The following is a 23435-nucleotide window of genomic DNA, read 5'->3' on the forward strand; positions in this document are numbered from 1 at the left end:
TAAGCTATTTGTATATTTTGGAAACTAAACCCTTGTCTGTCTCATCATTTGCAAGTATTTTCTCCCATTCTGTACATTGTCTTTTCATTTTGCTTATGGTTTCCTTTGGTGTGCAAAAGCTTGTAAGTTTGATTAGGTCCCATTTGTTTCTTTTTGTTTTTATTTCTGTTGCCTTAGGAGACATATCTAAGAAAACATTGGTATGATCTGTATTAGAATGTTTTGCCCGTGTTCTCTGCTAGGAGTTTTATGGTATCATGTCTGATGTTTAAGTGTTTAAGCCATTTTGTGTTTCTTTTTGTGTATGGTGAGAGGGCATGTTGTTATCTTCATTAATTTATATGCAGCTGTCTAACTTTCCCAGCACCACTTGCTGAAGAGACTGTCTTTTTCCCATTGTATAGTCTTGCTTCCGTTGTTGAAGATTAATTGACTATTGGTGTTCAGGTTTATTTCTGGCTTTCTATTCTGTCCCATTTATCCATGTGTTTGTTTCTGTGCTAATACCATGCTCTTTTGATTACTGTAGCTTTGTAGTATTGTCTTAAGTCTGGGATGGTTATGCTTCCTGCTTTTTTTCTTTTTCTTTACGATTGCTCTGGCAATTCTGGGTCTTTTATGGTTCCATATAAAATTTAAGCATTATTCTAGTTCTGTGGAAAATGTTGTGGGTAATTTGATATGGATCACATTAAATCTGTAGATTGTTTTGGGTGGTGTAGCCATTTTAACAATATTCTTCCAAGAACATGGGATGTCTTTTCTTTGAATCTGCTTGAATTTCCTTTATTAATGTTTTTTGGTTCTTAGTATGTAACTTCCACCTTCTTGATTAGGTTTATTCCTAAATATTTTATTTTGGGGATTTCAGTTTTAAAGATACTTTTTTTTTTTTTTACATTCTTTCTGATATTTCATTGTTGGTGTAAAGAAGAGCAACTGATTTCTACATGCTAATCTTGTTATCTTGATACTTTGCTGAATTTATCAGTTGTAGTAGTTTTTGTGTGGAGTCTCTAGAGTTTTCTATATATAGTATCATATCATTTACAGATAATGGTGATTTTATCTCTTCCTTCCAGTTTGGATACCTTTTATTTCTTTTTCTTGTGTGATTGCTGTGGCTAGGTCTTTCAATACTATGTTGAATAGAAGTGATAATAGGCATCTATGGACATCATCAGATGGCCAACACTGAAATGAGATTGATTATATTCTTTGCAGCCAAAGATGGAGAAGCTCTATATAGTCAGCATAAACAAGACCGGGAGCTGACTGTGGGTCAGATCATGAACTCATTATTGCCAAATTTAGACTTAAATTGAAGAAAGTGGGGAAAACCACTAGACCATTCAGGTATGACCTAAATCAAATCCCTAACGATTATACAGTGGAAGTGAGAAATAGATTTAAGGGACTAGATCTGATAGAGTACCTGATGAACTATAGACGGACGTTCATGACATTGTATAGGAGACAGGGATCAACACCATCTCCAAGAAAAAGAAATGCAAAAAAGCAAAATGGCTGTCTGAGGAGGCCTTACAAATAGCTGTGAAAAGAAGAGAAGTGAAAAGCTAAGGAGAAAAGGAAAGATATACCCATTTGAATGCAGAGTTCCAGAGAATAGCAAGGAGAGATAAGAAAGCCTTTCTCAGCGATCAGTGCAAAGAAATAGAGGAAAACAATAGAAAGGGAAAGACTAGAGATCTCTTCAAGAAAATTAGAGACACCAAGGGAACATTTCATGCAAATATGGGTTCAATAAAGAACAGAAATGGTATGGACTTAACAGAAGCAGAAGATATTACGAAGAGGTAGGCAAAAACACACAGAAGAACTGAACAAAAAAAAACTTCACGACCCAGATAATCACGATGGTGTGATCACTCACATAGATCCAGACATCCTGGAATGTGAAGTCAAGTGGGCCTTAGGAAGCATCACTACGAACAAAGCTAGTGGAGGTGATAGAATTCTAGCTGAGCTATTTCAAATCCTGAGAGATGATGCTGTGAAAGTGCTGCACTCAATATGTCAGCAAATTTGGAAAACTCAGCAGTGGCCACAGAGCTGGAAAAGGTCAGTTTTCATTCCAATCCCAAAGAAAGGCAATGCCAAAGAATGCTCAAGTTACTGCACAATTGCACTCATCTCACACGCTAGTGAAGTAATGCTCAAAATTCTCCAAGCCAGGCTTCAAAAGCACGTGAACCGTGAACTTCCAGATGTTCAAGCTGGTTTTAGAAAAGGCAGAGGAACCAGAGATCAAATTGCCAACATCTGCTGGACCATCGAAAAAGCAAGAGAGTTCCAGAAAAACATCTATTTCTGCTGTATTGACTACGCCAAAGCCTTTGACTGTGTGGATCACAATAAACTGTGGAAAATTCTGAAAGAGATGGGAATACCAGACCACCTGACCTGCCTCTTGAGAAACCTGTATGTAGATCAGGAAGCAATAGTTAAAACTGGACATGGAACAACAGACTGGTTCCAAATAGGAAAAGGAATACATCAAGGCTGTATATTGTCACCCTGCTTATTTAACTTATATGCAGAGTACATCATGAGAAATGCTGGGCTGGAAGAAGCACAAGTTGGAATCAAGATTGCCAGGAGAAATATCAATAACCTCAGATATGCAGATGACACCACCCTTATGCCAGAAAGTGAAGAAGAACTAAAGAGCCTCTTGATGAAAGTGAAAGAGGAGAGTAAAAAAGTTGGCTTAAAGCTCAACATTCAGAAAACTAAGATCATGGCATCCGGTCCTGTCACTTCATGGCAAGTAGATGGGGAAACAGTGAAAACAGTGGCAGACTTTATGTTTTTGGGCTCTAAAATAACTGCAGATGGTGACTGCAGCCATGAAATTAAAAGACACTTACTCCTTGGAAGGAAAGTTATGACCAACCTAGACAGCATATTCAAAAGCCGAGATATTACTTTGTCAACAAAGGTCTGTCTAGTCAAGGCTATGGTTTTTCCAGTAGTCATGTATGGATGTGAGAGTTGGACTATAAAGAAAATTGAGCACTGAAGAATTGGTGCTTTTGAACTGTGGTGTTGGAGAAGACTCTTGAGAGTCCCTTTGACTGCAAGGAGATCCAACCAGTCCATCCTAAGGGAAATCAGTCCTGAATGTTCATTGAAAGGACTGATGTTGAAGCTGAAACTTTGGCCACCTGATGTGAAGAACTGATTCATTTGAAAATACCCTGATACTGGGAAAGATTGAGGGCTGGAGGAGAAGGGGATAACAGAGGATGAAATGGTTGGATGGCATCACCGACTCAATGGGCATGAGTTTTGGTAAACTCTGGGAGTTGGTGTTGGCCAGGGAGGCCTGGTGTGCTGCGGTTCATGGGGTCAGGAAGAGTTGGACACAACTGAGCGACTGAAGTGAACTGTCTTGTTCCAGATTTTAGAAGGAAAGTTTTCAGCTCTTCACCATTGAGTATTATATCGGCTGTGGGTTTGTCATTAATAACTTTTACTAGTTTTTGAGATAGGTTATCTCTATACCCACTTTGGGGACGACAGAGGATGAGATGGTTGGATGGCATCACCAACTCAATGGACATGAGTTTGAACAAGCTCTGGGAGTTGGTGATGTCCAGGGAGGCCTGGCGTGCTGCAGTCCATGGGGTTGCAAAGAGTCGGACACGACTGAGCAGCTGAACTGAACTGATACCCACTTTGATGAGTTTTTATCATGAATGGATAGTAGATTTCATCAAATGCTTTTTCGGCATCTATTGAGATAAGCATATGTTTTTTGTCTTTTCTTTTGTTTATGTGGTGTATCATATTGATTGATTTGCATATATTGAACCATCACTGTGAACCTGGAATGAATCCCACTTGGTCATGGAGTATGATCCTTTTTATGTGTTGTTGGATTTTGTTTTCCAATATTTTATTGAAAATTTTTGCATCTGTATCCTTCAAAGATATTGGCCTGTAATTTTCTGTTTTTCTGGGTTCTTTGTCTGGTTTTGGTATCAGAGTGATAGTGGCTTCATTGAGTGTCCTTAGGAGTGTCCCTTCTCTTCAGTTTTTTGGAAGAGTTTGAGAAAGATTGGTACAAGTTCTTTTGTTTGGTAGAATTTATCTGTAAAGCTATTTGGTCCTGGACTTCATAGGGAATTTTTAAATTACAGATTCTATTTCACTTCTGGTAATTGGTTTCTTCAAATTATCTATGTCTTCTCAATTCAGTTTTGGTGGGCTGCATGTTTCTAGAAACTTGTCCATTTCTTCTAAGTTGTCAGATTTGTTGGCATATAATTGCTCATAGTATTCCTTTATGGTTTTTTGTATTTCTGTGGTATCAGTTATTATGTCTTTTTTATTTCTTGATTTGTTTATTCCAGTTCTCTCTCTTTTCTTCTTGGTAAGCTTTGCCAGAAGTTTGTCAATTTTGCTTATCCTTTCAAAGAACCAGCTCTTGGTTTTTTTAATCTCTATTTTATTTCCTCTCTGATCCTATTATTTCCTTCTTTCTGCTGACTTTAGGTTTTGTTTGCTCTTCTTTTCCTAAATCTTTTATGTGGTAGCTGAGGTGGTTTATTTGAGATTTTCCTCGTTTTTTTGAGAAAGGCCTGGATCACCATGAACTTCCCTCTAAGAACTACATATGCTGCATCCCATAGATTTTGCGTGGTTGTGTTTTCATTGTCATTTGTCTCAAGGTATATTTTAGTTACCACTTTGATTTCATTGTTGACTCGTTGATCTTTTTTTAGTACCATGTTGTTTAGTCTCCATGTAATTTTTTCTCATTTCTTTTTCTGTGGTTAATTTTTAGTTTCATTGTGGTCAGAAAAGATGTTGAAATAATTTCTGTACTCTTAAATTTTTTGAGGCTTGTTTCAGGCCTTTGTATGTGGTCAGTCCTAGAGAATGTTCTATGTGCACTTGAAAAGAACGTGTATTCTATTTTTTGAATGTAAAATATCAATTAGGTCTAATTATTCTATTGTGTCATTTAGGACCTCTGTTTCCTTATTGATTATCTGTCTGGAAGATCTGTCCATCGATGTGAGCCTCCTATTATTACTATATTCCTGTCAATTTCTCACTTAATGTTTTAGTATGGTTTTATGTATTTGGGTGCTCCTATGTTAGGTGCATATATGTTGATAAGTACAAAATTCTTGTATTTATCTTTTATCATTTTATAATATCCCTTATCTTTCTTTATAGTCTTTGTTTTAAGGTCTGTTTTGTCTCACTAATATTGCAATCCCTACTTTGTTGTCATTTTCTTTTTCACAAATTATCTTTTTCCACCCCTTCAGTTTCAGTCTATGTGTATCCTTTGCCCTAAAATGGATCTCTTGTAGGCAGCATATTGTAGGCTCTTGTTTTTCTTTTATTTCCAGTCTATCACTCTAAGTGTCTTTTGATTGGAACATTTAGTCCACTGCCATTAAAGGTAATTATTGATAGATATGTATTTATTTCCATTTTAAACCTTATTTTCCCATTGATTTTATATTTTTTCTTTGTCCCTTTCTGTTTTTGTTTATCCTTTTGTATCCTTTTGCCTTTGATTTTCTCTTGTATTATACTTATGTTCTCTTCTTTTTGGTTTTTGTGAATCAATTGTGTGTTTTTGATATGTGATTAACCTGTTTTTTAAATGTGTTAGCCACTTCCTATATCTACTTGCCTTAGATTGGTAGTCATATAGGCTCAAACATATTCTTGGGAGGGGGAGGAAATCTACATTTCTGACTTTCTGCCCCCACATTTTATGATTTTGAGGTCCTCTTTTACATCTTCATGTTCACCCTTTTGCTGTTCATTGTGGTTATCATCACTTTCACAGAAAATGTATTAATCTGGTTTAAGTGATTTATTTTCCATTTGTGATTTTTTCTTTTCTATTATAGATTCTTCTATTTAGAGAATATCTTTCAATGTTTCCTTTAGGATAGGTTTAGTATTGCTGTACTCTTCTAGTTTTTGCTTGTTCGAGAAGCTCTTTATCTTTCCTTATATTCTAAATGATAACCTTGCTGGGTAGAGTATCCCAGGTTGCAGATTTTTCCCGTTTAAAACTTGGAATGTATTTTGCCACTCCTTTCTGGATTGCAATGCTTCTGTAGAAAAATCATCTGTTAGCCTTATTGGGGGTTCTTTTGTAATTATCTTTGTCTTTCTTTTGCTGCCTTTAGAATCCTCTCTTTAACTTTGTCCCTTTTTAGATGTCTTGGTGTAAGCCTGTTTATCTTGTTGGGGATCCTTTGTGCTTTCTGTACCTGGTTACCTGTTTCCTTCTTTAGGACTGGGGAGTTTTCAGCCATAATTTTTCAAATACATTTTTGACCCCCTTTTCTCTTTCCCTTCTGGAATCCCTGTCATGCATAGACTGGCATGCTTTATATTATCCCATAGTCTCTTATATAGATTTTGGTTTTTGGTTGGTTTTTTTTTTTTTTTTTTTCATTTGACTTTCTGTCTGCTGTCCTGATTGGATGATTTCCATTATTCTATCTTCCAGGTCAATTACTTATTTTTCTACATTATTCATTCTGCTTTTCATTGCCTTTATGCAGCCTTCACCTCTGCAAATGAGTTTTCCTTTTTCTTTTTTGATCACACTATGTGGCTTGTGGGATCTCAGTTCCCCAACCAGGACTTGAACCAGGCCCCATCAAACCCTAACCACTGGACCACCAGGGGATTCCCTGCAGTTGATTTATGTAATTTTTCTTGCTTCCTCTTTATAGTTACTAGTTCCTTGTTACAGTACTCTGTATTCTTGTTGATAGCCTTTCTTAATTCCTTCATATTTTCATTATCTCCTTTTTGAAATCAGTTAGACTGAAGAGGTCTGCTTTATTGTTTGTCCTTTCAGGGGAATGCTCTTGGTTTTCTACCTGGATTCCTTTGCTTCTTCATTTTGCTTATATTTCTCTTACTCTGTGAGTTTAGGAGAAACAATTATCTACTGTGGTCTGGGAGGGCTATTTCTATGTGGAGACATCCTTGTGTAACTTGTGTGGGTTTAATATATTCGGTGCAAAGTTTGTATTTTAGTATGGGTGCCTGTCCTCTATTTTCTTAGTGTGTATGTGTTGTTATCCCCTTGATAGAGGGTGTGCAGATGTGGTGTCTAGCGCTTGGTTTGGGGGTTCTTGGCAGCAGTGGTGGCTCAGGTGTGCCCCCAGAGAATGTGATGGGAGCAGCGGCTATTCTTGACAACTCCTGGAATCTGTGAAGCTGGGTGGTAGTAACTTGCAACCATGCCTGGTGCCGGGCAGGCGGCAGCAGTGGTTTCTGAGCACTCCTGTAGTGGTCATAGCTCCTGACTGCTCCTAGAGCCTGAGCAGGCACCCCCCTGTCGCCGGTGAGCTCATGCCCAGGAATGAAGGCTGAAATTCAGGTCCCTCCCCTCCCACTGCACACTTTCCAGACAGTGGCAACTGGCTTATAAGGTGGCCCAGGCTTCCCCTGTGTACACTCCTAGCCATAGGCTCAGCCCCAGCCCAGGCTGTTTCCACACAGCCTACCCCAACCCTCTCCCTCGTTCTGATCTCCAAAGCCCAAGTTCCAGCACCCAGCTCCCACCCACCCTGATAGACACACGTCTCAGACTGGAGAATGCAGCCAGCTCCCACCCACCCCAGCAGACGCATGTCTCAGACTGGGGAGCACGGGGCAGAGGCCCTGATCACCTGTGCAGTTTTCCCTCTGCTCCGTCTGCTGCACACTGGCAGCTGCACTCTCCTCCAAGGCTCCGAAGCTCCCTTCTGTCCCTGTAGATCTCCCCACCAGGGAGGGGTCTTCCCACGGTGCAGGAAACTTTCCTCTTTCACAGCTTCCTTCCAGCAGCACAGGGCTTGTCCTGATTACTTTCTGAATAGAGTATTCTTAGTTGTAGGTTTTTCCCTCTCATCATTTTAAATATGTTGTGCCATTCCCTTCTGACCTGCAGTTCAGTTCAGTTGCTCAGTCATGTCCGACTCTTTGCGACCCCATGAATCGCAGCACACCAGGCCTCCCTGTCCATCACCAACTCCCAGAGTTTACTCAAACTCATGTCCATCGAGTCGGTGATGCCATCCAACCATCTCATCCTCTGTCGTCCCCTTCTCTTCCTACCCCCAACCCCTCCCAACATCAGAGTCTTTTTGAATGAGTCAGCTCTTCGCATGAGGTGGCCAAAGTATTGGAGTTTCAGCTTCAGCATCAGTCCTTCCAATGAACACCCAGGACTGATCTCCTTTAGGATGGACTGGTTGGATCTCCTTGCAGTCCAAGGGACTCTCAAGAGTCTTCTCCAACACCACAGTTCAAAAGCATCAATTTTTCGGCACTCAGCTTTCTTTATAGTCCAACTCTCACATCCATACATGACCACTGGAAAAACCATAACCTTGACTAGACAGACCTTTGTTGACAAAGTAATGTCTCTGCTTTTTAATATGCTATCTAGGTTGGTCATAACTTTCCTTCCAAGGAGTAAGTGTCTTTTAATTTCATGGCTGCAAACACCATCTGCAGTGATTTTGGAGCCCCCAAAATAAAGTGAGCCACTGTTTCCACTGTTTCCCATCTATTTGACATGAAGTGATGGGACCAGATGCTGTTATCTTAGCTTTCTGAATGTTGAGCTTTAAGCCAACTTTTTTTACTCTCCTCTTTCACTTTCATCAAGAGGCTTTTTAGTTCCTCTTCACTCTCTGCCATAAGGGTGGTGCCATCTGCATATCTGAGGTTATTGATATTTCTCCCGGCAATCTTGATTCCAACTTGTGCTTCTTCCAGCGCCACGTTTCTCATGATGTACTCTGCATATAAGTTAAATTAGCAGAGTGACAATATACAGCCTTGACTTACTCCTTTTCCTATTTGGAACCAGTCTGTTGGAGCAGAGTTTCTGCTAAAAAGTCAGCTGATAGCCTTATGTGAGTTCCCATATACATAATGTGTTGCTTTTCCATTGCTACTGTTAATATTCTCTCTTTATCATCAGGGTTTGCCATTTTAATTATAAGTTATGTTGTGTTTCCTTTGGGTTGATTCTGTTTGGGTTTCTTTGCACTTCCTGGACCTGGATGTCTGTTTCCTTTCCCAAGTTAGGAAAGTTTTCAGTCAGTATGCCTTCAATTCTGTTTTCAGCCTTATTTTCTCTTTCTTCTCCTTCTGGGACCCCTATAATGCAAATATTAGTGTGCTTGATGTTTTCCCAGAGGTCTTCATTCTTTTCATACTTTTTTCTTTTTTATATTAAGCATCAGTGATTTCTGCTACTATCTTCTGGCTCATTGATCCAGTCCTCTGTATCATTTAGTCTATTGTTGGTTCTTCTAGTGTATATTTCATTTTAGTTATTGCATTCTTCATGCCATTTTGGTTATTTTTTATATTTTCTGTTTGTTAAAAACTCCTAAATTCTTGTTCTGTGCATTGATTCTTCCAAGTTCTATGATCATCTTTATGATCACTACATTGAACTCTTTCTCAGGTAGATTGTCTATGTCTACTTAGTTCTTTTTCTGGGGTTTTATCTTGTTTCTTAATTTGGAACATGTTCTAATGTTGCCTCATTTTGTCTAAGTTGCTTTTTTTCTTTTTATGTGTCTGATGGGTTGTTTACATTTCCCAACCTTGAAGAAGATGCTTTTCATAGGCATCCTATGTGTCCCGGGATACTTCCCTTTCACCACCAGAGTTATATGCTCTAGGGGTTCCCCCATGAGGGATGCATGGGTCTTTCTGTTGTGGTGCACTGACTATGTGAGTAGTCTAGTGAGCTTGGTTAACCCCTGGTTTCTTTGGTTGCCAGTTCGTGCCTTGTGCAGAGGCTGCTAGCCACTCATTGGTGGGACTGGTTCATGAGGCAGCTGGCTGCAGAACCCCCAGGGATCTATACTTGTGCTGGGGTCCTGATGGGTGGAGACAGGATCCAGGAGACCTCATGGGCCATTGCTCATCTACTAGTGAGCAGAGCTTCGCCCTGGAGTCTGGTTTTAGGGTCGAAGGGTCCCAGAGCAGGTGTCGGATCACTGGTGGGTGGGGCCACTTCCTGCCACGATTGACTGCAGGGTCTGGGGTGTCTTGAATCTTGTGTTGGCCTGCTAGTGGGCAGGTCCTGGGCCCAAGTGGCCCAGGGCAGGATCTGGACAGCTAGTGAGTGTGCCAGGTCTGGAGATGGCAGGACTGTAGTTTTCTTGTGACTCACATCTGCCTACTGGTGTGTGGAGCTGGATGAGAGGCTAGAGCAGGCTCACCGGTGGGCAGGGCTGGTGCCTTGGGGATTCTGGGACTGGTTCCAGACTGCTCTGAGTTGAGCTGGGTCCCAGGGTCTCTGGCTGGAGGGCCCTGATGGTCTTGGTTCTACTGCCTGTGTACTGATGCGTGGAGCTGGATTCTGGGCCCTGTGCTGGGCAGAGCTGTGTCCAGAGACAGCTGTGGATCTAGGGGTGTTAGAGCAGCCTCTCTGCTGGTAGCTGGGGCTGTGTCCATGCCCAGTTAGTTGCTTGGCCTGAGCTGTCCCGGCACGGGTCCCTGCAGACCGCTCAGTGCCTGTAGCCCCATGTGGGGCTGGGGCCTGGGGCTGATAAGCTAAAGGGAGGATTCCAGAATGACACTTGCCAGCACCAGTGTGCATGGGGTAAAAGAGCCCCCCAGAATGGCTGTTGCCAGTGTCTCTGTTCCCAGGGCGAGCTATAATTGCCTTCTGCCACTCCAGGAGACTCTCCAGGAATAGCAGGTAGGTTTGACCCGGGTGCCTATCAGGTTACTGCTTCTGCCCTGGGTTCTAGAGCATGTGAGATTTTGTATGTGCCTTTTAAAAGTGAGGTCTCTATTTCTCCCAGTCCTATGGGACTCTCAGAAATAAGCCCCACTGGCCTTCAAAGCCAGATGTTCTGAGGGCTTATCTTCCTGTGTAGGACTCCCAGGTTGGGGAGCCTGACATGGAGCTCGGATCTGTCACCCCTTTGGGAGAACCATGATGTCCTAATTATTCTCCTGTTTGAGGATCGCCCACTGGGGGATGTGGGACTTGACGGTATAGCAACTCTGCACCTCCTGCCTGCCTCTCTGTGCTTCCATCTTTGTATCTCTAGTTGTAGAAGACATTTTCTGGTAGGTTTTAGTCGTTTTCAACAATGGTTGTTCTGCACATAGTTGTGATTTTGGTGTGCCTGTAAAAGGAGGTAAGCTCAGGGTCTTTCCACTGTGCCATCTTGCAGTGTTTCCCTTGTTTAAATGTTAATTCTACATATATTTTAAACCCCACAAGGTAAGTATTGTTTTGTTCAGTCAATACACATTTATATTTAACCACGTATTAAAATTTTCTGTTCTCATTTTGTTTGGGTTTAAAATCACTTTTCTTCTACCTAAAAAAGCTGTTCAGTACTTATTTTAGTGCAGCTACACTGGCCACAAGATCTTTCAGTTTTTATTTATCTGGAAATATATTTTGACTTCAAAGAAATAAACTTCAGTGAAGTATTATTTCATACAGTAGTATTCACAGATTTTAAGTGTACAGGTAGACTTTTGACAAATCATATGTGTTTATATAATCCCTGGGTCGGAACTATCCCCTGGAGAAGGGAATGGCAACCCACTCCAGTATTCTTGCCTGGAGAAATCCATGGACACAGGGGCCTGACAGGCTACAGCCCATGGGGTCACAAAGAGTTGGACATGACTGAGCAACTAACACTAATGATATTAATGGTGTATGCGTGTATATATGTGTGTATATATCGGAGAAGGCAGTGGCACCCCACTCCAGTACTCTTGCCTGGAAAATCCCATGGATGGAGGAGCCTGGCAGGCTGCAGTCCATGGAGTTGCTAAGAGTCGGACACGACTGAGTGACTTCACTTTCACTTTTCACTTTCATGCATTGGAGAAGGAAATGGCAACCCACTCCAGTGTTCTTGCCTGGAGAATCCCAGGGATGGGGGAGCCTGGTGGGCTGCCGTCTATGGGGTCTCACAGAGTCAGACATGACTGAAGCGACTTAGCAGCATGCTGCAGCAGCATGTGTATATATGTGTGCATGCATAATATACATATACACATGTTGCATATGCATACACATGTGATGTGTGTCATGTTCAGTCATATCTGACTCTTTGCAATCCCACGGACTGTAGCCTGCCAGGCTCTTCTGTCCATGGAATTTTCCAACCTACCCACTGGAGTGGGTTGCCATTTTCTACTCCAACACATATGTGATATATGCATATAAATACATATCTATGCATAGTGATACATGCATTCATATATATGTGCTGTTGTTCGGTTGCTAAGTCATGTCTGACTTTTTGCAACCACCACAGGCTCTCCTGTCCTTCACTATCACCCGGAGTTTACTCAAACTCAAGTCCATTGAGTCGGTGTTGCCATCCAATCGTCTCATTCTTTGTTGTCCCCTTCTCCTGGCTTCAATCTTTCCCAGTATCAGGGTCTTTTCCAGTGAGTCAGTTCTTCGCATCAGGTGACCAAAGTATTGGAGTTTCAGCTTCAGTATCAGTCCTTCCAGTGAACATTCAGGATTGATTTCCTTTAGGATTGACTGGTTTGATCTTGCAGTCCAAAAGACTCTCAAGAGTCTTCTCTTACACCACAGTTCAAAAGCACAGTTCAAAGTTCAGTTCTTCAGTGCTCAACCTTCTTTATGATCCAACTCTCACATCCATATATGACTACTGGAAACACCATAGTTTGACTGTATGAACCTTTGTTGGCAAAGTGACGTCTTGGCTTTTTAATACTCTGTCTAGGTTTGTCATAGCTTTTCTTCCAAGGAGCAAGCATCTTTTAATTTCATGGCTGCAGTGACCGTCCACAGTGATTTTGGAGCCCAAGAAAATGAAATCTGTTACTGTTTCCCTTTTTTCCCCCAATCTATTTGCCATGAAGTGATGGGGCCAGATGCCATGATCTTAGTTTTTTGAATGTTGAGTTTTAAGGCAGCTTTTTCACTCTTCTCTTTTACCTTCATCAAGAGGCTCTTGTGTTCCTCTTCACTTTCTGCCATTAGAGTAGTGTCATCTGTATATCTGAGGTTATTGATATTTCTCCTGGCAATCTTGATTGCAGCTTGAGCCTCATCCACCCTAGCGTTTTGCATGATGTACTCTGCATGCATGCGTGCTCAGTCACTTCAGTCGTGTCCGACTCTCTGCGACCCCATAGACCACGGCCCGCCAGGCTCCTCTGTCCATGGGATTCTCCAGGCAAGAATACTGGAGTGGGTTGCCATTTCCTTCTCTAGGTGTACTCTGCACATGCGTTAAATAAGCAGAGTGACAATATACACCCTTGATGTACGCCTTTCCCAACTTTGAACCAATCTGTTGTTTCATGCCCAGTTCTAACTGTTGCTTCTTGACCTGCATACATATTTCTCAGGAGGCAGATAAGGTGGTCTGGCATTCCCATCTATCGAAGAATGTTCCACAGTTTGTTGTGACCCACACAGTCAAAGGTGTTAATGTAGTCAGTGAAGCAGAAGTAGATTTTTTGGGGGGCATGCCTTGATTTTTCTGTGATCCAGTGGATGTTGGCAGTTTGATCTCTAGTTCCCCTACCTTTATAAATTCAGCTTGTACATCTGGAAGTTTTCAGTTTATGTACTGTGGAAGCCTAGCTTGAAGGATTTTGAGCCTAATCTTACTAGCATGTGAAATGAATGCAATTGTGCTGCAGTTTCTGCACAATTCTTTGGCATTGCTTTTCTTTGGGATTGGAATGAAAACCGATCTTTTCCAATTCTGTGGCCACTGCTGAGTTTTCCAAATTTGATGAGATAGTAAGTGCAGCACTTTAACAGCATCATCTTTTAGAATTTGAAATAGCTTAGCTAGAATTTCATCACCTCCACTAGCTTTGTTCGTAGTAATGCTTCCTAAGGCCCACTTGACTTCACATTTCAGGATGTCTGGCTGTAGGTGATTGACCACACCATCATGGTTATCTGGGTCATTAAGACTTTTTTTTTTTTTTTTCAGTTCTTCTGTATATTCTGGCAAATAGAATATATTCACTTCATGGCAAATAGATGGGGAAACAGTGGAAATAGTATTCAATTTATTTTGGAGGGCTACAAAATCACTGCAGATGGTGACTGTAGCCATGAAATTAAAAGACATTTACTCCTTGGAAGGAAAGTTAGGACCAACCTAGATGGCATTTTCAAAAGCAGAGACATTACTTTGTCAACAAAGGTCCATCTAGTCAAGGCTATGGTTTTTCCAGTAGTCATGTATAGATGTGAGAGTCGGACTGTAAAGAAAGCTGGGCACTGAAGAATGGATGCTTTTGAAGTGTGGTGTTGAAGAAGACTCTTGAGAGTCTCTTGGACTGCAAGGAGATCCAACCAGTCCATCCTAAAGGAGATCAGTCCTGAGTGTCCATTGGGAGGACTGATGTTGAAGCTGAAACTCCAGTACTTTGGCCACCTGATGCAAAGAATAAGCATTTGAAAAGACCCTGATGCTGGGAAAGATTGACGGCAGGAGGAGAAGGGGACGACAGAGGATGAGATGGTTGGAGGGCATCACCGATTCAATGGACATGAGTTTGGGTAAACTCCAGGAGTTGGTGATGGACAGGGAGGCCTGGTGTGCTGCGGTCCATGGAGTCGCAAAGAGTCAGACACAACTGAGCAACTGAACTGAACTGTGTATTCTTGCCACTTCTTCTTAACATCTTCTGCTTCTGTTATGTTGTTGCTGTTTCTGTCCTTTATGGAGTCCATCTTTGCATGAAATGTTCCCTTGGTATTTCCGATTGTCTTGAAGAGATTTCTAGTCTTTCCCATTCTGTTGTTTTCGTCTATTTCTTTGCATTGTTCACTTAAGAAGGCTTTCCTGTCTCTCCTTGCTGTTTTCTGGAACGCTGCATTCATTTGGGTATATCTTTCCTTTTCTCCTTTGCCTTTTCTTCTCTTCTTTTCTCAGCTATTTGTACGGGCTCCTCAGACAACCACTTTTGCCTTCTTGCATTTCTTTTTCTTCGGTATGGTTTTGGTCACCACCTCCTGTACAGTGTTACAAACCTCCATCCATAGTTTTTCAGGCACTCTGTCTACCAGATCTAGTCCCTTGAATCTGTCCGCCACCTCCACTTTATAATCATAAGGGATTTGATTTAGGTCGTACCTGAATGGTCTGGTGGTTTGCCCAAATTTCTTCAATTTGAGCCTGAATTTTGCAATAAGGAGCTGATGATCTGAGCTACAGTCAGCTCCTGGACTTGTTTGTGCAGACTGTATAGAGCTTCTTCATCTTCAGCTACAAAGAATGTAACCAGTCTGATTTCAGTATTGACCATCTGGTGTTGTCCGTGTGTGGAGTCATCTCTTGTGTTGTCAGAAGAGGGTGTTTGCTCTGACCGGTGCGTTCTCTTGGCGCAACTGTTAGCCTTTGCCCTGTTCATTCTGTACTCCAAGGCCAAACTTGCCTGTTACTCCAGGTATCTCTTGACTTTCTACCTTTGCATTCCAGTCTCCTATGATGAAAGGACATCTTCTTTGGTGTTAGTTCTAAAATGTCTTGTAGGTCTTCATAGAACCATTCAACTTTAGCTTCTTGGCATCAGTGGTTGGGGCATAGACTTGAATCACTGTGATACCAAATGGTTTGCCTTGGTAATGAACCGAGATCATTCTGTCATTTTTGAGATTGCATCCAAGTACTGCATTTTAGACTCTTCTGTTGACTATTGAGGGCTATTCCATTCCTTCTAAGGGATTCTTGCCCACAGTAGTAGATATAATGGTCATCTGAGTTAAATTCGCCCATTCTCATCCACTTTACTTCTCTAGCAGAGCCTTTGTCTCAGCCCCCAGGTGGCACATTGACTGACACCCCATGGCCAATGATGGTTTTCACCCTCAACAAGGATCAGCAGTGGAACAACCAGGGCACAGGCATGCCCTCCAGTTATGTGGAGCAGCTGAAGGGCATGTCCCTGCTAGTCAGGGCCTGACAAAACATGGTCCACTGGAGAAGGGAATAGCAAACCACTTCATTATTCTTGCCTTGAGAACCCCATGAACAGTATGAAAAGGCAAAATGATTGACATCTGTTGGTGAGATATACATGTATTTGTGGCACTGCATGATAAAGAACACTTCTGTCACCCCAGGGATTTCTCTTATTCCTCTTGCATTCAGTTTCTCCCTTACTCTTATCCCCCCTACCCAGGAAACCACTGGTCTGATTTCTAGTTCAGATTTCTAGAATCATATGAATGGAATCATACACTCCATACTCTTTTGAGTTTTGTTTCTCTCAGCATAGCATCTTTGACACTCATTCATGTCATATTAGTATTTCATTCATATTTGCTACATTCATATGTGCTACATACATACTATATGTAGCACCCCAATCTACTCATCTGCTCACCTGTAGTTGGCCTTTGTGGGAACAGCAAGCTATGCTATCAGAACTGGCAGTGGAAACCCCTTATTTAAAAAAAAAACAAAAAAAAAAAACACAAAACTGTCAGAACCTCTGAACCTTTTCATAAGGCCAAGATCTAGAATGAGAAGTTGCTAAACTGATATTTATCACAGGCTCTTGATATGTATTTCAAATGTATTTCCAGAAGGTTTCCATCAATATACATTCCTGGTATGAGAGTTCTTGCCTCACCATACAATCAAAACCATTTTTGTGTCTTATTTTCTGATCTTTTCAAGCATGAAAATTGAGTCTGATTGTTGAAAGGAATCACTCTAAATCACTAGGTCCTGTAGTTACTGTTTCTTGAGTTTATAGGGTTAGAGTGACCTTACTTCTTTAACCCCCATCTCACTGACTTTCTGAGAGACTCTAATCTGTAAAGCCAGTTCACAATCTTTTCTGGCATCAGTACTTCTGGTAACCAAATGTCCATGAACTGCATTTCTCTGGAGTGTTCCACGATTTAGATTTGGTCTACCCTTGGATTCTGTTTAACAGGGCAGGATCAGCTTTCTTTGTTTCCTCTTTCACCATCCACACCTTGTTAAGTTCCTGCTGAGTTGAGAGATCTTTGCAAATCTGATTAAATTTCAAACTAGTCTCCTTGCCAGCTGGCTGAAGTGTAATTTGTTGCTTGGCCATAAATCAGGTTTTCCTTACATTTCTGCCTCAGGCAGTAAGAGGTAGTGATGGCTCTGGGTGATACTCTGGGGAAGGGCTGGGAAGGCATGTCAGTAGTTTTGTAGGAATCATAGGCTTGGAAGAGTTAGAAGCCAGGAATGAAATGAGACCCACAGTGAAGATGTATGAGGATTGGGAGCGGAGGAATGAAGGCCCTTGTGTAACACCCATTCCAAGCCCTGATAAGAATGGAGTTCAGTTCAGTTGCTCAATCGTGTCCGACTCTTTGCAATCCCATGGACTGCAGCACACCAGGCCTCCCTGTCCATTGCCAGCTCCCGGAGTTTACTCAAACTCATGTCCATTGAGTCGGTTGATGCCATCCAGCTATCTCATCCTCTGTCGCCCCCTTCTCCTCCTGCCTTCAATCTTTCCCAGCATCAGGGTGTGAAAACACCCCGATTCACCAAGTGAGAAGGCTCTCCCTTTCCAGCTGTCTAATTTACCATGATCTCAAAGAGAAAGTATCATTCTTGTGCTACTGTGTCTTTAACAGCTCTCAAATGCTTCTAAGAGAAAACAGGCCTCAGACCTAGAGCCTTTCTGGGCAATTCAATAGCTGGAATAAGCTGGAATTCAATAGCACGGTTTTATTCTTTAGTGAATTTATTTTTGTGTTACTTTTTTATTTATTGCAAGTGAGTGTTTTGGTTATAATGGTAATATAAAATTTCCTTTAAAATTAGTCTGTTAGAATAGTAAAATAAAGTCGATTTAAAGGAAAAAGTTAAGCACATAACTTTGCTTTTGAGACTCAATTATGGCCAAAAAATGGAGTGTTGTGCCTGAATGACTAAGATTTGGAAAACAGAGTCCCAAAGGAAGAAGGTAACAAAGAGTACTCTGAGATCCTACAGTTCTGTATTAAAAGTTACTTTCTCCAATTGTATTCATTTGTTCACCATGCAGCACAAGAGTGTTTTCAAGAAACCTTTCTTTCTCTCTCTCTTTTTTTTGTCTTTGCAGATTCCAGAAAGAAATTGGAAATTGAAGATTTAAGGATAGAATGTTGTTTTAGAGTATTCTCACTTACTTCAAAGAACACATGCCAGAAACTTAAAAAGGTATTACTAACCACTAGTTTAAATATACATTTAACATCATCAACTGGTATCCTTAAGGGAACTAATTTTCTAAAACTTTGGATCCTTAAGTGAGTCATAGAATTGACAACAGTAGAAAAAGCTGAATTAGTCTAATCAATCAGCATACTTTTAGTGGAATAGTAGCTAATCACTCATTTTTATTCCTTCAAATTCCTTTTGATAAGACTGTCTTGCCTTTCTTGTTTAGAATGCTAGAATGTATTAAAAATTATTATCAGTCAGGTTATAAAAGGGAAGGGTATTGTGTGGGGTCCCGTTGAGAATCTCTGGAAGGCTTGCATTTCACAACTTGAAGGTAAAAGATGATAAAATGCAAAAATGCAAGAAAAAAAAATGTGTCAAAGAGCAGGAGACTAGTTGTGGGGAAAAATTGTGAGAACCATAGGACCTGAATGTTAACATAGGTGGGCTTGTGAAACAAACATGTTTGGAACTCTTATGAATTTTTTTTTTTTAAGATCAACAAAAAATAGTTAAAGCTATCTCTCTGGGATATGTGGGGTTTAGATGAAAGACTAGTTCAAGGCCTTTCCACTTTCAAGAGTGTGATCCATTTTATATCCACAGGATGATTGGAAAATTAAGTGGCTGAGAGATCTTATTCTGGGGGTGGAAAAGCAATCAGTACAATTCTGGGGTTGTACAGATAAACCCAAAGTATTTTCTTAATACCCAAATAAAAGAGCTTGGGCCCTACCAAGACAGGAAGTTCAGCACCTATATGAGGTTTTTGAGGATTTCCAGGGAGATGGTGTCTTCTGATCATCCGCTGCTTGGAATTCCACATTACCTCTCCTTCTCGCCCTCCTCCTGTCCCACTTCCCTCCAGCATGGCCAATGCCACTCCTTCTTTCCCTCGGGTGCCCATATGTAACCGGTTTGGCTGGAGTTGTAAGGAGAGCTGGGGCGGGGCAGTGGAGAGGACTACGGCACAGCCCAGATCGGGCAGTGAGGACGGACATGCTGCTGTTCCCAGGTTCCTGGGCTCTGACTGCCACAGGAGATTCATGACTACCACGAATGCCTCATCCCAGCTCGCGCTCTCCTCAGGGCATTCTGCTGTCTCCCATCAATTCCCACAACTCCTTGCCTGCAAATTCTGGGCCCTGTCCCCTCACAGGGCGTGTAGAAATTTCTAATCCCTGTCAGCTAATTTGGAAAACATACATTTGTATCCTTATTCCAATCTTGGATTGAGACATACATTTTCCCCCCTAAACTTTAAACTTTTTATTTTGTATTGGGGTATAGCTGATTAAAAATGTTGTGGTAGTTTCAGTTGAACAGTGAAGCGATTCAGCCCTACATATATATATGTATCAATTCTCCCCCAGACCCTGCTCCCATCCAGGTTGGCATATAACATTGAATAGAGTTCCATGGAGGCATACTTTTTAAAAAGTAATAATAATTAAGAAGTTTTGCTAAACAAAAGCATTGTCTATCTCTGGACATCTACCCCAGTGATGTAACCCACAAGCAGGCACAACTAAATTATGATTTTTTACTGTAATACATCTCAGATCAATATCTTAAGCATGACTCCATCCTGCTTTTGTTGTTCAGTTTTTCAGTCATGTCCACCTCTTTGTGACACCATGGCCTACAGTACACAGGGCTTCCCTGTCCTTATCCCCCAGAGTTTGCTCAAACTCATATCCATTGAGTCAATGATGCCATCTAACCATCTCATCTCTGTCATCCCTTCTCCTCTGGCCCTCAGTAATTCCCAGCATTAGGGTCTTTCACAATGAATTGGCTCTTTGCATCAGATGGGCCAAAGTATTGGAGCTTCAGCATCACTCTTTCAGTGAATATCAGGGCTGATTTCCTTTAGGATTGACTGACTTGATCTCCTTGCAGTCTAAGGGACTCTCAAGAGTCTTCTCCAACACCACAGTTCAAAAGCATCAATTCTTCAGTGCTCAACCTTCTTTATGGTCCAACTCTCACATCCACACATGACTACTGGAAAAACCATAGCTTTGACTAGACGGACCTTTGTTGACAAAGTAATGTCTCTGTTTTTTAATACTCTCTTCCTGCTCTAAATAGAGAAATTCCAGGACCAAAGAAAGGTGAGGAATGGTGTGGTGGGGAAATCTTTCCCGTGGCTTTGACTTTGTTGGTGATTTCATTTGTGTCTTCAGGGGCTGCACTGAGAGGCTGGCCCTGGATCCTGATTGCCCTTCTGCCAGAGAGACACATGCAGCCAAAGATGAATTTGGGGAAAGTAGCCGCTTGCTTCTTGAACCATGGAAAAGCAGGACTGCAGTGAGATGGAAATAGTCTCATCAGAGTCTCACTCCTTCATCAAGTTGTTGAAAGTCAACCGGGAGCATCTGGTCACTCACATCCGAAACACTCGGTGTCTGCTGGACAACTTGCTGCAGAATGACTACTTCTCCACTGAGGATGCAGAGATCGTGTGTGCCTGCCCCACGCAGCCCGACAAGGTGCTGGTGACGGGGATGCCAGCTCTGGTGGCCAGATCGGGCTCCTTCCCATTGACGTGGGTGAAGAGCTTTGCGTTCAGTACATTGGGTGGTTATTTACAAAACAGAACTTACATATTTCATTTCTGTGATCATGACACAGCAAACTCCTCTGATCCCCTCCATTCTCCTTGCTGTGTGTACTGGTTCTCAAACACCAACTCACTCTAAATTAGTGAATTCTTTAGAAAGAAAGTGAGCATGAAACGCTAGCCATGCTACTCCCTTCCATGCCTGTTAAACCCTGGAGAGTTGCTCACTGCTGGGTATGGCTCTGAGAATGGCCCTCATTTCTGATTGAGGAATCGCTGCATTGTAACCCAGGTCCACAGTAAAGAATTTCTTACACTTCACTGTGGGGAGTCTTCACAGCCCTTGGTTTCACTTTAACTTTGTGTCATGTTAGAAAAATAGAATGGAGGGACCAAAACCTCCTTCGTGGGGAGAGGAGTGACAGAATTCATTTGTAATGAATGAAGCCCCTGCTGGGGCTTCCCTGGTGGCTCAGTTGGTAAAGAATCTTCCTGCAGTGCAGGCGATCCTGGTTTCATCCCTGGGTCAAGAAGATCCCCTGGAGAAGGAAATGGCAACCCACTCCAGTATTCTTGCCTGGGAAATCCCATGAACAGAGGACAGAGGAGCCTGGTGGGCTGTAGTCCATGGGGTCGCAAGAGTTGAACACGGCTTAGTGACTAAACCATCGGCAGCACCTGCTGGGCTCAGAAAAGATCAGAAAGGTTTCTGAGAAAAACACAAAAAACACTTGTGATTTTTTTCCCTTGAATTTTTAATACGACAGAAAACTTTCTTAAGGTACACCTTACATAGGAGTCTGCTGTCCGTTTGCTCTGTGGCCCACCACCCACCTCATTACGCCTAATGGATGGTTTTCTGCCCTCAGCTCTCATTCCCAGAGAGCAGTAATGTTAGGTTAAGAGGAAAAAGAAGAGGTGGGAAAAAGAGATTCCAGGGGTGGGCCTGCCCCCAGTTGTGAGTCTGACCTTTTTATTTTTAGGCTCGTGGAAGCCTCTGTTTTCCTAGAGCCATGCAGTTGGTTTCTTGCTCCGGAGGTCCATTTCACAGATCCTGGACCTTCAGGCTGTAGCATCTCACACTGGCTGGGTGGACAGTCAAGCTCGAGGCTGAAGAGCTCAGAGCCCTGCATGTGGGCCCCTCTGGGGGGTGGGCAACCCTAGCACTGGCCCTCACCCTCCTGCTTGCACCCCACTAGGTCCGCAGAATTCTGGACCTGGTACAGAGCAAGGGCGAGGAGGTGTCCGAGTTCTTCCTCTACGTGCTCCAGCAACTCGAAGACGCGTATGTGGATCTCAGGCCTTGGCTGTCAGAGATCGGCTTCTCCCCTTCCCCACTCATTCAGAGCAAAGCTGTTGTCAACACTGACCCAGGTACGAGGGAGCCGCCCAGGAGGCAAGGCCCCCAGGGCTTTGAAATGCTCTCTGTGCAGGCCCAGCAGGGGATAAAGGTGGGGTCCATTTTGGCCAGCCCTGCCCTCCACCCCAGGCAGCAGGCTCTGCTGCTGTGTTCCTTTTAGAAAAAGAGAGCTGGATCCCTGTCACCCTTGTGCAGCCCTGGGGACTGTGATTGAACTGCCTGCATGTAGCTGGTCTGGTTTATGTAAGGGCCTATGGATGTATTGGGATGACTTCTCTTTGAACCCCCTGCTGGCTTCCTATTCTGACATATCTAGACATTTTAGTGCTTGTACAAATTCAAGGTTGTATTTTTTTCCTTCCTAAAAATCTTTCCAAATTTGATTCTAGGGGAAGAATTCTTCTATCACTCCTGACTGCCAGTCCTTATTTCCAAAGCATCATACCCACGCCCTCCCCCAACTTGCCCTTTAGTTAAATGATTAGTTCAGTAGGTATTTATGATGAGTTCACCATGCGCTAAGGCTGTGAGTGCTGGATGCCAGGGGTGCAATGGGGAACAGACCCAGATATGGTTCCTGCCTTCAGGAAGCTCAGAGGTTAATGCAGGAAACTGGTAGTAACACAAATGTATAGTTGCAGATAGTGATAAGGAGCACAGCAGTCCGAGATGCTGAGAGAGCACATAATTAGGGCCATAGTCTGCTCTGAGGACCAGGGAATCTTCTTTCCATGCCTGTGGTCGCTCCACTTTAAGACAGCTGTTGGCAACATACCAGCACGGAGCTTCCAAACTCTGAGCTTCAGAGTCCAGCTTGACCTTGAAAACAGAAACAAAGGATCATGTTCCAGACTGTCAGGTGTGTATTTGGGAGAAACTAGACCCAGAGACAGTGTTAGGGCCAAGCTATTGCTTCTGAGGTCCCAACAGTTAACTCACTGGCCTTTGGTAGCCTCTCACTCTCACTGCTCCTGCTCACCTCACTTCGTTATTTTTGTTGTTGTTCAGTTGCTAAGTCGTGTCCAACTCTGTGACCCCATGGACTGTGGCACGCCAGGCTCCTCTGTCCTCCAATCTATCCTATAGTTTGCTCACAATCTTGTCCATTGTGTCAGTGATGGCATCCAATCATCTCATCCTCTGTCGTCTCCTTCTCCTCCTGCCTTCAATCTTCCCGAGCATCAGGATCTTTTCTACTGAGTCAGATCTTCACATCAGGTGGCCAAAGGATTGAAGCTTCAGCATCAGTCCTTTCAATGAATATTCAGGGTTGATTTCCTTTAGATTTACTGGTTTGATT

The 23435-nt window shown here is 42.4% G+C and overlaps 1 protein-coding gene across 4 annotated transcripts in view; it reads left to right on the forward strand.

Moving 5' to 3' along the window:
• Window positions 1-23435, forward strand: part of NOD1 (nucleotide binding oligomerization domain containing 1) — an 84678-nt gene that overhangs the window by 27849 nt on the left and 33394 nt on the right. For all 4 annotated transcript variants that reach the window (XM_065939957.1, XM_065939959.1, XM_065939955.1 and 1 more), the window contains exons 2-4: window positions 18109-18206; window positions 20399-20704; window positions 21975-22149. In XM_065939957.1, the coding sequence (XP_065796029.1) occupies window positions 20504-20704; window positions 21975-22149 (376 nt within the window). In that variant the 5' untranslated portion in view covers window positions 18109-18206; window positions 20399-20503. The remainder of the gene's footprint in view (window positions 1-18108; window positions 18207-20398; window positions 20705-21974; window positions 22150-23435) is intronic.

The sequence above is a fragment of the Muntiacus reevesi genome, chromosome 6 (genome assembly GCF_963930625.1).
Source record: "Muntiacus reevesi chromosome 6, mMunRee1.1, whole genome shotgun sequence".
NCBI lineage: Eukaryota > Metazoa > Chordata > Mammalia > Artiodactyla > Cervidae > Muntiacus > Muntiacus reevesi.